At 34.9% G+C, this 16,479-nt stretch overlaps 2 protein-coding genes across 2 annotated transcripts; both read right to left on the bottom strand.

The window, feature by feature from the left end:
- Nucleotides 1-1,275: 1,275 nt before the first annotated feature.
- On the bottom strand, nucleotides 1,276-2,223 carry LOC109396522 (olfactory receptor 52E2-like). The gene has a single exon (XM_019668385.1). The coding sequence runs from the start codon at nucleotides 2,221-2,223 to the stop codon at nucleotides 1,276-1,278; it is 948 nt and encodes a 315-aa protein (XP_019523930.1).
- Nucleotides 2,224-8,215: 5,992 nt separating this feature from the next.
- On the bottom strand, nucleotides 8,216-9,193 carry LOC109396514 (olfactory receptor 52E8-like). Its single transcript, XM_019668376.1, is given in 1 exon segment — nucleotides 8,216-9,193. A coding segment is annotated over 1 exon segment (978 nt).
- Nucleotides 9,194-16,479: the final 7,286 nt, after the last annotated feature.

Genomic DNA, 16,479 nt, shown 5'->3' with positions numbered 1-16,479 from the left:
TTAAAAAAAAAAGGAGCTGAAGTGGCTATATTAACATAAGACAAAGTAGAATTCAGAATAAAAAGTATTTTCAAAGAAATAAAGATTCATATTATATAATGATAAAAGAATTAATTCTCCATGAAGACATAACCGCAAATGCATTATGCACTTAACTGCAGCGCTTCAAATTACATGAAGGAAGCTGATGGAATTCAAACAAAATATAGTCAAATCTACAGTTATATTTGGAGAACTCAAGATTCTTATTTCAGTACCCAATAGAACAAGTAGAGGGAAAATTAATAATAAAAAAGTGTAGGATGCAACTAAAAAGTAGATTAGACTAAACTTTATAGCATTAAATACTACTAGGAAAAGCTATACAATAATACTAAGTGTGCATTGCTTACTTTTATTTATTTATTTATTTATTTATTTATTTATTTATTTATTTATTTATTTATATTGGTTATAAACACCACCGAGGGAAGTAATTTTTCTTCTTTTGTTTACTATCACACATTTTATGATCAGGTAAGTGCCTGATACATAATAGATGGTTTCTAAAGATTGATTTAATAAATACATAAATGCAAACATCAATGCCATTACTTTATTTTACTTATTTCAGGAATAACAGGTCTGATTCTTTGGAATTTTCCACAAGTTTGAAAAATACCCAATGTTTGCACAAATAGTATGAATAACTCACGTTACAATCCATAGTCATTTTCAAGGGCATTCCTAAAATGTGCACTTCATCACTTGTAAGGTGAAAGCCATATATATGGCTTACCACAAAGTTTTTTCTTCTGCTCACTCCTCATAAGCTTTCTCTTATGATTATAGTGAGACTTCAAATTAACCAAACTCTGATTGCCATCTGGATTACCTACTTTTAAGTTCCTCGTGTTAAAAAAAATTTAAAAACCACAGTCAGGGAAATGTTCTTATTTAGTTAGTCTGATAAACTAATATATATGTTTCAAAAAGACACTGAGCAAATACATACACCAAAAAGGAATGCTATTGAAATAATCTTCTTTATTAAATGCTTAAATATGCTAGAAACTGTTAAACACTTTGTAATCATTAACTTATAACATAGATATTATTATTTGTGTTTTACAGACATTCAGATAGGTTAAATTGTATATAACTTCAACTTACAGAGGTGGTAAATAAAAGAATTAAGATACTAAGTCCTGGTCTTGCTGACCCTAGAATCCATGAAATTTATATCAAAGAATTATAGGAGGAAGGGAATAAATAGAAAAGTAGGGCCCAGAATTCTCAGTTGGTTTTAATGATGAATAATTGTAGAACACATTCTCGGATCTGTTTGGTCCTTACTCCATAGATGATAGGGTTCAGCATAGGTGGTACCAACAGGTACATGTTGCCCAGCAGGATGTGGGTGTGGCGTGGTATATGCTTACTAAAACGGTGAGTGAGGAAGGAGAAAAGAGCAGGGATGTAGAAGGTAAGGATGACACAAATATGGGACCCACAAGTGCTGAGGGTCTTCACCCTGGCATCTTTAGAAGGAAGATTGAATACAGTACGAAGTATCTGTACATAGGACAGAGAGATGCATGCCACATCAGTCCCAACTATTAAGATAATGACTGCCAAACTATAAAGACTATTGATGGAAATGTCCGCACAAGCCAATTTCACCACAGCCATATGCTCACAGTATGTGTGGGGGACAACATTGGTCCGACAATATGGCCACCTCCTTACCAGGAAGGGGTGTGGTATCGTTAGCACTAACCCACGTAGAAATGCCACTATGCCAACCTGAGCCACCACCGAATTTTTCAGAATGGATGAGTGTCTCAGAGGATTGCAGATGGCCACATACCTGTCAAGTGCCATGGCCACAAGAAGCCCTGACTCCACCCCAGAGAAAGCATGGATGAAAAACATCTGAGTGAGGCAGGCATGGAAGTTGATTTCATGATAGTTGAACCAGAATATACCCAACATCTTGGGAAAAGTAGAGGTTGACAAGATGAGGTCTGTGATGGCCAACATGGAAAGAAAATAGAACATGGGTTCGTGAAGAACAGTCTCAGTTTTGATGATGAAAAGGATAAGTATGTTTCCCATGAGGGCAACAACATACATTAAGAAGAAAGGGATAGATATCCAAATATGCATTTCTTCCAGACCAGGTATGCCCATGAGGATGAAGGTACTGGGATTGGTGAATACAGTGGAGTTGAAGTCAAGCATGGTGATTATGTCAACATGAAGGCACTCTCTTGCTCTCTTTCTCTCCTCTGTCCCTGGAGTAGTCAAATGCACGAATACTCTGGTAAGTATTCAGTATCGAATTACTCAGTATAAAAATGCAACCAAGCAAATTAATTCAAATTTTAAGTGCCTGTTGGCAAACTTGTCTGAAATTAGAAGTATTTTATCTCTCATTGCCAGTTATTAATCTCATTAAGTACTACTTGGAGTAGAGACTATCTTCTCTAGCTGCTTACTAGGCTGCATGAGCATCTTACCACATCTACGAATTTAGAATACACTTAGGAAAAAAAGACTGATAAGCTCTAAATTAATCAAACAATCATCAACATTTGAAAATTGTAACAGTTGTTACTTTTTGTATTATAATACGTAGCACAAAAATGTGAAGAGTCATTAGTAAGTGCCCCATTCCTGATTTGTATAAAATATGATGAGGTCACCATTATCATTCTTAATTTATAAAAGAAGAAACTTATACTTTACAGAAGCTAAATATTCCTTTAAAGTCACATGATCAGTATGTGCCAGAAGGAGATAACACATTAGTTTCACTCCAAAACTTCACCTTTGTTCTATAATATGCAAACAAAATAAAGGAAATGTTAATGTTTTTCACAGCTCTTGTATGATTCTTATAGAGTACTCAGAAGCAATAATGACAGATGCTCTTATTTTTGTTTTATAAATGTAGTTTTATGGATTAATATGATTTATAGCAAATCTATAAAATAATCCTAAATTTTTTCTATTCCAACATCTCAATTGATGTCAAGATATTCATTGTGAAACTAGTGATCAGTGTGTTATTTCTTAAGGAATTATTCTTAAGCACAGAGAAGATACCTGCGTACACTTCTTTTTCCGAAGTTGATACCAGTTGACTGGAGGACTGAAAATTCTAAAGGATGGTCAAGGAAAACTTCAAGAGCACCCAGATCTAACCTTACAAGTGGCTCGTTCCAAGTGGCAGGACTACACTGATTTACCTGTCAATATGAGGCAGTCCAGAGAAGTCTCTAACTTATCTTCAAAGGGACCATATTGCCTTTCTCTACTACATGCTTTCAGTCTATTTTCGGCACAGCTGAGTCTCAAGAATCCACAGTAATTTGGAATATTTCTTCCTCAGCTCCAGGAAGCTCTTTCTCACTCCAGTGTGCTACAGGCCCCTGATTGTTGCCTCTTACTTCTTCAGCTTGAGTAAACATAAATGAGTTGTCAATGCCTCCAGATTAATTGTTTTACATTGAACCAAAGCCAGGAACTCAGAGATTTGAATCATTCCCTGCATAGAAGGCTCACTGCAGGTTTTATAGCTCACTTCGGGCAGTCCCAGGGGCTCAAGCTCTGCCACAGATATTTTTTACCTTTCGGTAAGTGTTAGAAATGCCTGAGGGAGTACTCGTTTTGTCTATCACATGATGTTTGTTGGTAGAGATATTTGCTTTGAGTGAGACTAACGGAGCTTTTTAGAGAAACAGTTTATTTACTCAAGTGCCTCTGATCACACTAGTTCAGCTAATATTAGTTCATTAAAAGCTAGTTCAGTTAAAAGGATGTAGTCATATAGTGGACTTAGCTGAGAAGACAACACAGAAATAAAGTAGAAAACTGGATCCCTGTGATATGTTTCAGACTTAACATCTCTCTCTCTCTCTCTCTCAATATTCATATGTATGTATGTATACATACAGCTATATGTAGTCCTATACATACACACATATGTACACACATTCATATTTATATGCATATATACAGATGCATGCACATATACATACTCATAAAATTATTGCACCTATAAGATGTATGATGATATTATATATTACAAAAAAAATACAGATATATGCACTTAAATGTATTTGTGTATGTGTGTGATTATAACAATTTGATGTTCAGTTTGATGTTTATCAAATGCCTGCAATGTACCTGAGTATTTTAAATGCTTTGGAAAACAGCACTGGGGAAACAAATACCATTCCTCTTCTCAAGAATCTTATCCACTAATGAGGCGATTCATATCATTAACACTTTGAATGATATGTACAGAGAAAATAAATAGAATAACATTTTGATGAATAATTGGAGTGACTGCCTTAAGTTGATTAGTCAAAGATAGCCCTTTTGAAGAGGTGAATTTTGATAGATACTTAAATAATGAGAAGTGTATGAAGAAATGATTTGAAGATAAAGATTCTAATACCAATATGTGGAGAGAAGGTTTTCCCAAACCAAGAAGCAATTCCAGGACACCAACAGGCTGCAGTTTCTGTCTCTCTTGTTTTCAGACAGAACAGTTGTTGGCATTTTGTGCCTTGCAGGGTGCAAGAAAATACGTTTAGATTCAGCCCATCTCTGCATTGCTGCAATCCCCCATGCCCAATTATTTTATGGACCCAGATGGCCACAGAGTGCACCATCTGTGGTTCCAATCACCTTCTGAACCTCATAGAGGTTCTTCTGATAGGCATTGACATAACCTACTTTAATGCATTTCTTAAATTCCGAGAGTGAATCCATATGTCCATGCCCACACAGGCATCCCTTTAATCATTCAATTTTCCATTGCTCATCTACCTGATCATACAGCTAGGTCATTGGCTATGGCCCCTGAGTCAGCACAAACACAAATACAGGGACTTTTACCATTGCTCAAATATTTTATCACTGCTCGGAAAACAGCATGCAGTCCAGCCCAATGAGCTGATTTATTTTTACCTTCTTCAGTGGCAGTCTTTCCATGCACTGGTCTTAATGCAACAGCTTTCTAAGTGAGATATTGTCCATGAATCTTGGAACTGCCATCCATAAACCAAGCAGCTCTTTGTTGTTTAGTTATAGAGCTGTTCATAAGGCACTGTCCTCATGACAATCAAAACCTGCACATGGATGTTTAGCTTTATTCATCATTGTCAAAACTTGGAAGCAACCAAGATGTCCTTCAGTAGGTGAATGAATAAATAAGCTGTGGCATATCCAGATAATACATGTACAATATTATTCAATATTGTATCCAAAATAAGTGAGCTATCCAGCCATGGCAAGGCATAGAGGAATCGTAAATGTATATTATTAAATGAAAGACGCTAATCTGAAAAAAAGGCTATGTACTATATGATTCCAATTCTATAAAATTCTGGAAAGGGCAAAACTATAGACACAGTAAAAATATCAGTGGTTTCAGGGGCTGAGGGAAGGAAAGAATGAATAGGTGTAGTAGAGAAGATTTTTACTGCAGTAAAACTATTCTGTATTATGTTATTGTGATGGATACATGCTGTGATACACTTGTCAGAACCCACAGAATGTACAACACCAAGACTTAGCCCTAATGTAAACTATAGACTTTGGGTGATAGTGATGTGCCAAAATATTTTCATTGATTGTAACAAAGTTACAGAGAGTATATGGAACTCTGCAACTTCCTCCCAATTTTGTTATGAGATTAAAACTGTTCTAAAAAATAAAGTTTACATAAGTAAATAAATACATAGATAAATAAAAATTAATAAAAAAGTTAAATGTCTAGCAACAGAGAATGAGTTTAATAATTTTTAATATATCTATACCATGCTAAATTTGTGAAAAATAAAAAAAGATTAGATGTTGTTATTGGAGTTATCCTCAACAATTTTTCATAGTTGTAAACTAAAGTTTGAATAAGTGTATAATAAGTGATATTTAAAATATATATTTCATTTTCTGAAATTTAAAAAACCACCTATATTTTCTTTTTTTTAAATTTTTATTGCTAGTTTCAGGTGTACAGAACAATGCAATAGTTACCTTTTTCACCTTCACAAAGTAACAACCCCCCCCCCCGTATTGCCCTCCACCCCCGATATCATGCTTATCTATTACAATTCCATTGATTCCATTCCCACTCTCTACTCCATGTCCTGAGACTATATGTATATATGATTATAGTTGACACAATATTATTCAACATCAGCTTCAGAGTTATCCTCAACAATTTTTCATAGTTGTAAACTAAAGTTTGAATAAGTGTATAATAAGTGATATTTAAAATACATATTTCATTTTCTGAAATTTAAAAAAAACCACCTATATTTTCTTGATCCTAATATTTTCTTATAACTGCCATTGTGAAAAATTTGAAATGATCCATATTGTATAAAACCAAGTTAATAACAGATGCTGCATGAGGGTGGGGGGAGGGGTAATTGGAGAAAGATAGTGAAAAAGTACTAACTCCTAGTTATAAGATAAATAAGTGAAAGGGATGTAATGAACAACATGATGACTACAGTTAACACTGCTATATGATACATGTGAAAGTTGTCACAAGAATAGATCATAAAGAGAAAATTTTTTCCTTTTTCATTGTATTTATATGAGATAGTAGATGTTAACTAAACATTATGGTAATCATTTCACAATATATGTAAATGAACCATCATGTATCATGTTGTACATCTTAAAGTATTTAATGATGTATGTCAATTATTTCTCAATAAAACTAGAAAAAAATAACAGATGCTGCATTTCTCCTCAAAATTAACTCTAGTTCTTAAATAGCTACTTTGATGAAGATTATTCTTGTTGGATGGGACACTTGTATGCAGGATTTCATCTGATCACCATAATTTTTTATTTATATACCTTTAAATATTTTAAATATTTTTTCCAAAGTAAGATTTTCTAAGGTACATGTTATTCTTTTTTAAAAGTTTTTAATTTTTTATTTTTCAATTGTAGTTGACATTCAATATTATTTTATATTAGTTTCAGGTGTACAGCATAGTGGTTAGACACTCATATCACTTATGAAGTGATCTCCCAATAAGTCTAGTACCTACCTAGCACTATACATAGTTATTAAAATATTATTGACTACATTCCCTATGCTTTACATACTTGTAGCTGTTTTGTAACTATCAATGTGTACTTCTTAATCCCTTCACCTTTTCATCCATCCCCCCAATACCCCTCCCACCATCACTTTTTTCTCTGTATATGTGAGTCTGTTTCTGTTTTGTTTGTTTATTTATTTTGTTCTTTAGATTCCACATATAAGTATGAACATATGGTTTTGTCTTTCTCAGTCTGACTTATTTCACTCAGTGTAATACCCTCTAGGTACATCCATGTTGTTGCAAATGGTAAGATTTAATTTTTTTTTATGGCTGAGTAATATTCTATCATATACCTGTACCACATCTTCTTTATCCAATAATCTATTGATGGACATTTCAGTTGCTTCCATGTCTTGGCTATTATAAACGGAGCTGCAGTGAACACAGGGGTGTATAGGTATATCTTTTTGAATTAGTGTTTTGGATTTCTTCAAATGAGTAGATATTATTCTTAAGGCAAACTTCACCTAAATCCTAGTTGTGGCACATACTGACTTATGTGAAACCTCTACATTAGTTACACAAAGTCAAAGACTGTATTATAAGCTAACATTTTTTAGAAACACCAAAGAATATATGACAAGCTAAGCCTCAATCATAGTCCCAATTTCTTTACAATGGAAAAAAATTAAAAATTTTTCAGATACATACTTTGCCTTTGATTACTCATCTACTTTCAGTTCCAGGATCATTAACTGTTACAAGAAAGAGGAAAAAGAATTCTGCCTCTTAATAAATTTGTATTGACACCTGTTTATCAGTCATTCCAAGTCAACACGTATGTACCTGTGCCAGTATAAATGATGACATAAACACTTGTCATTAAAAAAAAATACTAAGTCATTTATATATCTTGAACTTGATTCTAGATGCTGGGTAGACATGAATTAAGAAATGGCCATGTACTGAAAATAGACATGTCTCTCTACAAAAAAGTGTACAATTGCCAGGACCTACTCTATTTCATATTATTAATCATACCTTTTTGAGTTACTATGACCCAATGCTTCCCTGGAAAATTTCTGTCATCTTAGGTAATGTAGATTTACTTGAATATAAACAAAGCAATAGTTCCATATTACCTGTCTTGCTTGTCAATTTTTAAAAACCTTACAAATGCAAACATATGTATTTGATAAGACTTTAAGAAACTTTTCCCGGATATTTTTGGTTTTGACACCGTAGATGATAGGGTTCATCATAGGAGGGATAAGAAGGTAAATGTTGGCTATAAAGATGTGGATATGTGGAGCTATGTTATGCCCAAATCTGTGGGTGATAAAGGAGAAAAAGGCAGGTGTGTAAAACACTAAGATGACCCAAACCTGAGAGCCACATGTGCTCAAGGTCTTGAGTCTGGCCTCCTTTGATGGGAGATGAAACACAGCATGAAGAATGAGAATATAAGAGCAGATTATCAATATGAAGTCCAGCCCACCAGTAAGGAAGGCAAGAATTAAGCCATAGAATCTATGGGTCCTGGTATTGGCACCGGCCAGTTTGATAAGGGCCATAAATTCGCAATAGGTGTGGGCAATGACATTGGTTTTGCAGTAGGGTAGCCTCATCAGTAAGAAAGAATGAGTCACCAGGATAACTCCACGTAGCACAATGGCCAAACTCAAAGCTGTGATCACTCCATGTGTCAGGATGGTGGAGTGCTTCAAAGGGTTGCAGATGGCCACATATCAGTCAAAGGCCATGGCTAACAAGAATCCTGACTCCATGGTGGACAGAGAGTGGATAAAAAATATCTGGGTGAGGCAAGCTTTAAAGTTGATTTCTCTGTCATTGAACCAGGGGAGGCTGAGGATCGTGGGAAGGGCATTAGTACACAGCATCAGGCCATTCACAGAAAGCATGCAGAGGAAGAAATACACAGGTTCATGAAGACTACGGTCCGTCTTGATGATGAGCACAAGAACACAGTTCCCCATCAGAGCCAGCAGATAGACCAGGAAAAAGGGGATGGAGATCCAGACATGAGCAACCTCCATCCCTGGGATTCCAAGGAGGAGAAAAGTAGTTGGGTGGAAATTGGTTCTATTTTGAACTAACATTTTCAGAGTCATTAAACCTGCTCTAGCCTAAGGGTTGACAAAATTATTTTCAATAGATTGAGCATAAAATATACTCTGTTTACACCTAAAACATGTGACACATATTTTATGACAATCAGTGGTAGGAAAATTTATGCCAGATTCATGTATGGGGGAAGGGATGTGGAATTAGCTAGTAATATTTACTTTAATCTCAAAATTCAAAGGGTAAAATAGAGAAGACTCTACCCTAAGGAAAAGAAAGAACAGGCCCTAAAGTTGGGATGTTTTGCCCCATATCTCTCTTATCCTCCATGATATAAATATCACCTAGTAAGTGCTGGAATTACATCACGTGCTCATTTTGCTTATATTTTCATTAGACAAATAAATAAATAAGAACAAAGAGGCTCATTTTCAAGTGAGTATTAGAAAGGTATTCCTCTGATTATGTCTCTAAAACATGATTTCATCTACGAGGCTCGTTTTTTTCTCTTCATTGGAAATTTGTCTGTTTATAAATAAAATTATAAAAGCAAGTTGCTATTTTAGATTAAAAACACTTATTGAACCCAGTATATGTCAATTTATGTGAATGTGATCAGATTGATATGCAAAGACAAATATGAATACTTGAGCCATTTAAACAGAGTTTATTTTTAGTTTTACTTGATCTCTATGTTACAAACATTTTATGAAGTGAAAAGCAATCATCTAGCCATATCTCTCAGACATATCTCCATAGGGGTGGCCAAATATGCACCAACTCAGAATATAACTAATTCCATTTATCATTATTCTTTGTCTTTAAAATACCTTTAAATCACCAAAATCTTTTGTTCAGCTGCCTGCACCAGTAAGTCTCTAAAAAATTACTATGTTTAAATAATTCTGTTCTTGTTGATAAATAGCCTCCGTATTGAATTCCCAAAGGGCTGCCTTTCTTTTACCTACCATAGCCTACATTGGAGACTTTTCAGATGTCCCTATAATTTATTACTAAAGTAGTCCAAGCTGGCACAACAGGAGACCTTCTTGATTTGTCTTCAGCTCTATGACTGGAATCCATTTGCTGCTTATTCTCTACGCATAAGTTGTTAAATATTTTTAATTCCTCTTTACTTTTTCTTTCGAATAGAAATGCCGCTGTCTCAGGTGGTCCTCTGACCTCTTCAACTCGCTGGTCTTTCTGCCTGAGTTGTACTCATTTCTCAGAGGCTATACAACAAGCCAGTTGCTGCCCACTTCTTGCTCTGGTGCCACAGGTCTTTCAGGAGGGTTATACAAAATTAATGCTTCATGGGAATGGTTGTAAAAGATGATGAATAACAGTATCTCTCTTTGTTCCTCTAGAGCAGTGGTTCTCAACCTGTGGGTCACGACCCCTTTGGGGGTCGAGCGACCCTTTCACAGGTGTCGCCTAAGACCATCAGAAAACAAAAAGATATTTACATTACGATTCATAACAGCAGCAAAATTACAGTTATAGAGTAGTAACGAAAATAATTTTATGGTTGGGGGTCACCACAACATGAGGAACTGTATTAAAGGGTCGCCGCGTTAGGAAGGTTGAGAACCGCTGTCCTAGAGGATCCTCACTGATTGAGCAGATGACATCCTTCGAGAGTTCTGCAGTCACTAGAGGACTAGCCTCAGGAACCAATAATTAAAGAGTCTGTGGGCATTAGGGTCATGATGGTGATTGTTTCATTGTACTTTGGTGAGACTAAATATATGCTGATTGTGTAGGGAAAAACATTTGTCTTCACAGCATAAAACTGATTAAACTTTCCATAGCCCCACATTCTTTAACATCTGAATTATGGGTCAGTATGGTTTATAGCAATGTTAATAAAATATTATCCATGTAATACCTGTCTCAAAATCATCCAAAATGATATTTCCCCAGATATTCCCTAAAGTTTCATTTTTCTAGATATTGCCTAAGTTATATCAGCTAATCTGATGTTATGTTCTTATCTTAAAAAGGAGGATAATATATATCTTTTTAGGAGTTTTGTGATAGTAAAATTAAGAATGCATAGGATAAATTTTCCTACATACTATTTGACAAATAAAAAGTCACTTTATATTTTTATCATTGCTGTTATTATTTTAATATTGCCTTTCAAATGTAAGCTTAGGACTTTTATTTCCAAATGGATATGAAGGACTATAAAACAATGTTAAACTGTGTAAATATATCCTCTGTTGCTCTTGAACTGATAACCTTGGAAATAATTTGTGAAATTAGCACTGACAATCATTGATGATCAACAAAGGAGATGTTGTAGTAGAAACGAGTCAAACAGGGAGTATAAGGAATCACTTGTCCCCTTTTCTGCCACATATTTTATTAGTCTTCTCTGGCCAATCTCCAGTTACAGACTTCCCTGGGCCTTTAACAATATCACTTATTTTACATATAATGTTTACATGAACTCATCCAGATGTCTTCACTAATGCTCACAGGTTCAATAATTTGCCCAAATTGAACAGAGTAATTGAGGATGTCTCAAAATAAATAAATAAATAAATAAATAAATAAATAAATAAATAAAATGGAAAGATTTAATATATCAATTTGAATGGCAGAAAAAAAATCTACAATGCTGTATAAAGTATTTTATCACAGGATCTGAGTTTCCCTTCTTAAAACAAAAGCCTGTGGTTTTTTTTTTCTCAGTCAGTATAATTTAACAGGACTTTNTTTTATCACAGGATCTGAGTTTCCCTTCTTAAAACAAAAGCCTGTGGTTTTTTTTTTCTCAGTCAGTATAATTTAACAGGACTTTCTGATGTGTACAGGGACCCTGTTGCTCAGAGCTCAAACTCTTGAGCAAGCTCTTAACCAACTGAGCCACTTGGCCAGCCCTGCTAAATATCAGGAATTCTTTATTCTATTACTTTTTTTTTTTTTAAGCTGAGCCATCCTGCCACCTATTGGCAGCTCAGCAGCTGCTCAGCTTGGGCTGGGCATCGAACCACTGTTGCTCAGAGCTCAAACTCTTGAGCAAGCTCTTAACCAACTGAGCCACTCCCACTCGGCCGGCCCTACTTCTTTTCTTTTTTTAAACATTTAAATAGATAGATATAAATATATTGATATGTAAATGGATATGCAGGCATGTATTCATATATCCCTGAGATCATTAAAATAACCTAATCTAGAGAGCCTTGAACAAAATAGTCTTCTTTTGTCCTGGGGAACTAAATGGCTAAGACTTCTGAATGGACAAAGCTTCCTTTTGCTGTTAACTCCGACATGAGCTTACTTAAGTATGTGATAAACATCATGCCATGGTTTCAGGCTTGACTCTGCCACTTATTAATAGTACAACCTTTTTAATATAATTTAATCTTTACAATCTTGAATTTCCTAAGCTCTGAAATATGGGTACTAATAGTACATATATTATAACTTCTACATTAAAACAATAAATTAATATGATCATAATGTTAAATAAAATGAATAACATATAAAAACCACATCAATAATAAGTGGTAGTGGTGATTAATGATGATGGAAGTTGTGGCGGTGTTAATACCTTTTGTTTTTATGGGAAAAGACTCTTAACTGGCATGCTTTATTCATTGGCATGAAAATTAGAGCAACATAAATGGGGTTTTTTGTTTGTTAGTTTTTTGCTGATTTTTATTTTTAGATTTAGTTTTTGGTTTTATTATACTTTTAACAGAAGGAAACAGCATCTCTAATCAGGAAGGGTGCATGGATTTTCCTCCTCAGAGGCTATGTTGGATTTATTTAAAGATTTCCTCACTGGAAACAGAAATCTTCCCATAAACCCTGCAGCCAGCTGCCTTCAGGAGGCTGAAATTCTGCCAGCACTTTTGCTAGAGGAGCAGAAAAGAAATGTGTAAAATGAACAGAGCCTCAGAAACTTGCCGGGTACCAAACAAAAATACTAACAAATCTATAAAGGAAATCTCACAATGAGAGGAGAGAGAGGCAAAAATAACATCTGGAGAAATGGCTAAAAATTTGCCAAAACTGATGAACAATTTCAATCCTCATATACAAGAAGCTCAGGAAACTCCAAATAGAATGAAAAGAGACATTCTTACCGAGAACATCACAGTCAAATTTTGAAAGCAAAAGAAAAAGCGGGAATCCTGAAAGCAGCAAGAAAATAATGTCTCACTGCATACCACACTGTATCCACAATAAGGTTAAAATCTATTTATCTCTTCAGAAATTATGGTGGCAAGAAGGCAGGGGGACAACGTATTAAAAATAATGAAATAAAAAACTGTCAACCCAAAATTCTATAGCCAATAAAACAATTAAAGGTTGCTCAAAAACTAAAAACAGAACTACCATATGATTCGTTAATCCCATTTTTGGGTATATATTCAAAGGAAATAAAACACTAATTAAAATAAATATGCTAAATAAATAATTTTGTGAGAAATTATATTTTTACATTATGGGTTCAGGTTAAGTCATGACATGCTCATCAATTTACTCAACCAAAGTTTCTATTGAGAATACCACATGTTCTTTATCCATCCATCACTGACAGAGGAGTTGTTTCCATATCTTAGCTATTGTGAATACTGCTGCAGTGAACATGGAAGTGCAGATAATTCTTTGAGATACTGATTTTATTTTCTTAGGAAAAATATTCAGAAATGGATTGTTGAATAACATAGTTCTATTTTTAATTTTTTTGAGGAAACTCTATACTGTTTTCTCTAATAGATGTAATAGTTTACATTCCTACCTATAGCATATAAAAGTTCCTTTTTCGCCACATCCTCATCAATCATACCTCAATAAAGTTTTTAGTAAGAGAATATTTTTAAGAATACATTTGAATTGTGTGTCTTATTTGAATGAACTCAAACTGGAAAAAGAGTGTCTTTCACCACTATCTAGCCTGCTGTGACCATATGCTAATGTTTCCTACAAATTTTGAAATGTTTAGCCTTAAAATATTCATGAAAATGCTTTTGTTTCTACAAATTTAAGTGTAACCCAATGGCCAGATAAGTAAAGTTCAGAAGTATTCTTCTCCCCAAGTCAATCATTTGACTACCACCGTTCCAGTAGCACCTTTTCATCACCTTTCCACTAACTTACTATGAAGTATTTTTAAAAGTATTATTTAATGTATTATAATTTTATACACAAATGGTGTTTGTTTACTTTCAAATTGTCATTTATTGCTTTTTTTAATCTATGAAAATCACTTCAGTACCTTGGATTGAAATGAAATGCATCATAATTTTAAATATTGAAAATGGCTGTTTTTTTGTTTTTTTCATTAAGCAGCTTTTTATTTAGTAGGAGGGTTTTAAGAAACGAATTAACTAAGGGAAGCTTCTAATTAACTTCTGGTAGATATTTCTAGATTATGTTAAGATTTGGTTCTGCTAACTGACATTGAAGTTTCTGCCACAAAAGAAACAATAGGCTAAAGTCTTGGGGTTGAAGTTAAGGCTCCATTCTATTTTCTATTAGCTGAACACTGTCTCAGCCATTGAAAGGCCAAGGTGGTTGAACTGGGAGAAGTGGATCCAGTTTTGATAACTCAAGGATGTTTAGAATACTGATCTTTCTATTTCTCCTGATGGACTAGATTTGGGGGAGTGATGCCTGGTCTCTTCTCTGGCCATGAGTCACTGAATGAGATAATGAAGAACAACCAAATATGTTTCCTGGGGAATTATTGTCCAAACTCCCATCCTAATAGAGTTGCCAGCTTTAGCAGATAAAATACTGAACATCCAGTGAAATTTGAAATTAAACAGCTTTTTAAAAATAATATTTTAGCATAAGTGTGACTCATAAAATATTTCATGATATACAATATTATGGAAATATGTTTGTTGTTTATTTAAAATTCCAATTTAACTTGACATCTGTGTTTAATCTGGAAACCTTACCTCCTAGGAAAGGGTTATTATATATTTCCAGTGCTTTTTTGGAAATCAAGGCTGAGAGGGTAAATCCTGTAGACTGGCACATTTTTACAATGCATGGCTTAAAGAAAGACATAAAGATAGCATTCAGGCATACAGATCAAAGGTAGTATAAGAAACCAAACTAATTATACCAAACTCTGAAAAGATTATTTTTAAAATCTGAATATAAAGTCTGCAAACAAAAACCAAGGTCACTCTAGCTTTGGCATAGAGTGAGGAGGGCAATCTTCAGGGCCAGATCTGATACTGAAGCTGATGTCTTTGTATTTGTTCCATGTGGATGTATTTAAATAACGCTTACAGTATAATAGGCCAGTGATGACTTACATTAAAAATATATAGTATCATTTCCCCCCATACTTTAAATGAAAAATAAAGCATGAATTTTAAAGATAAGAAAAACTGAATATGTATAAATGTTGAAAGTCAACAGAAATGGTAATTGCTGGAGCAATCAGGAGTCATTCTCATTTAAATTACCTTTATAAAATAATTTGGCATAAATACCTCACTGTGACATCCAAAATTTTTAAAAATTGTTTTCCAGTTACAGCTGACATTCAATATTATATTAGTTTCAGGTGTATAGCACAGTGGTTAGACATTTATATAACTTACAAGGCGATCCACCTGGTAAGTCTAGTACCCACCTGATACCATACACAGTTATTACATTATTGACTATATTCCTCACGTTGCAGTTTACATCTCCATAATATTTTGTAACTGCCAATTTATACTTATTAATCCCTTCGTCTTTTGAAATAAATGGGGGATTATCAACATAGATAGAGTTCACTGTGCTGAGTGTCCTGATGGACTAAGTCTGACCACACAAAGGAGCAGAGAGACTGCCATCACTGATGCTGATGTTATTTAAGCCTACTATCTACTTCTCTTCTTCCCCTTTTTATTCCAATGGAGATTTGCACTTGATACTTCAAAATGTGCAATGAGGGGCCGGCTGAGTGGCGCGTTGGTTAAGAACTGGCTTGGGATGCCAGAGGGCCCTGGTTCGGATCCCACATATGAGGGCGAGTGACACTGCCCTCCACAGCTAAGATGCTGAACAACAGCTCAACCTGGAGCTGGGCTGCCATGGGTCACCAGTGATGGCATAAGCTGCAGCCCCTGCTGCAGTGGCTTTGCCATAAGCTACCATGTGTAGCCAGCAGCCAGCATGAGAGGCCAGCAGCCACCGTGAGTGGCCTTCCAGAAGCCAGCGACTGATCCGCCTTGCCCGGGAAGAGTGCAATGATGGTGCCAACTTGGGCCAGTGAAACAACATCCTCCACAACTAGACTAAAGAACAAAAGGACAGCAACTTGTCTGTTCCCCTTCTCCCGATTCCCTAGCGCTGTTCCCCTCCC

Source organism: Hipposideros armiger, unplaced genomic scaffold, assembly GCF_001890085.2.
Source record: "Hipposideros armiger isolate ML-2016 unplaced genomic scaffold, ASM189008v1 scaffold_525, whole genome shotgun sequence".
Lineage (NCBI taxonomy): Eukaryota > Metazoa > Chordata > Mammalia > Chiroptera > Hipposideridae > Hipposideros > Hipposideros armiger.
This window is presented reverse-complemented; position numbering and strand designations above follow the sequence as displayed.

What these genes read in the sequence shown, in the direction of transcription:
- LOC109396522 (XM_019668385.1), bottom strand. Translation starts at nt 2,223, where the DNA reads ATGCTTGACTTCAACTCCACTGTATTCACCAATCCCAGTACCTTCATC.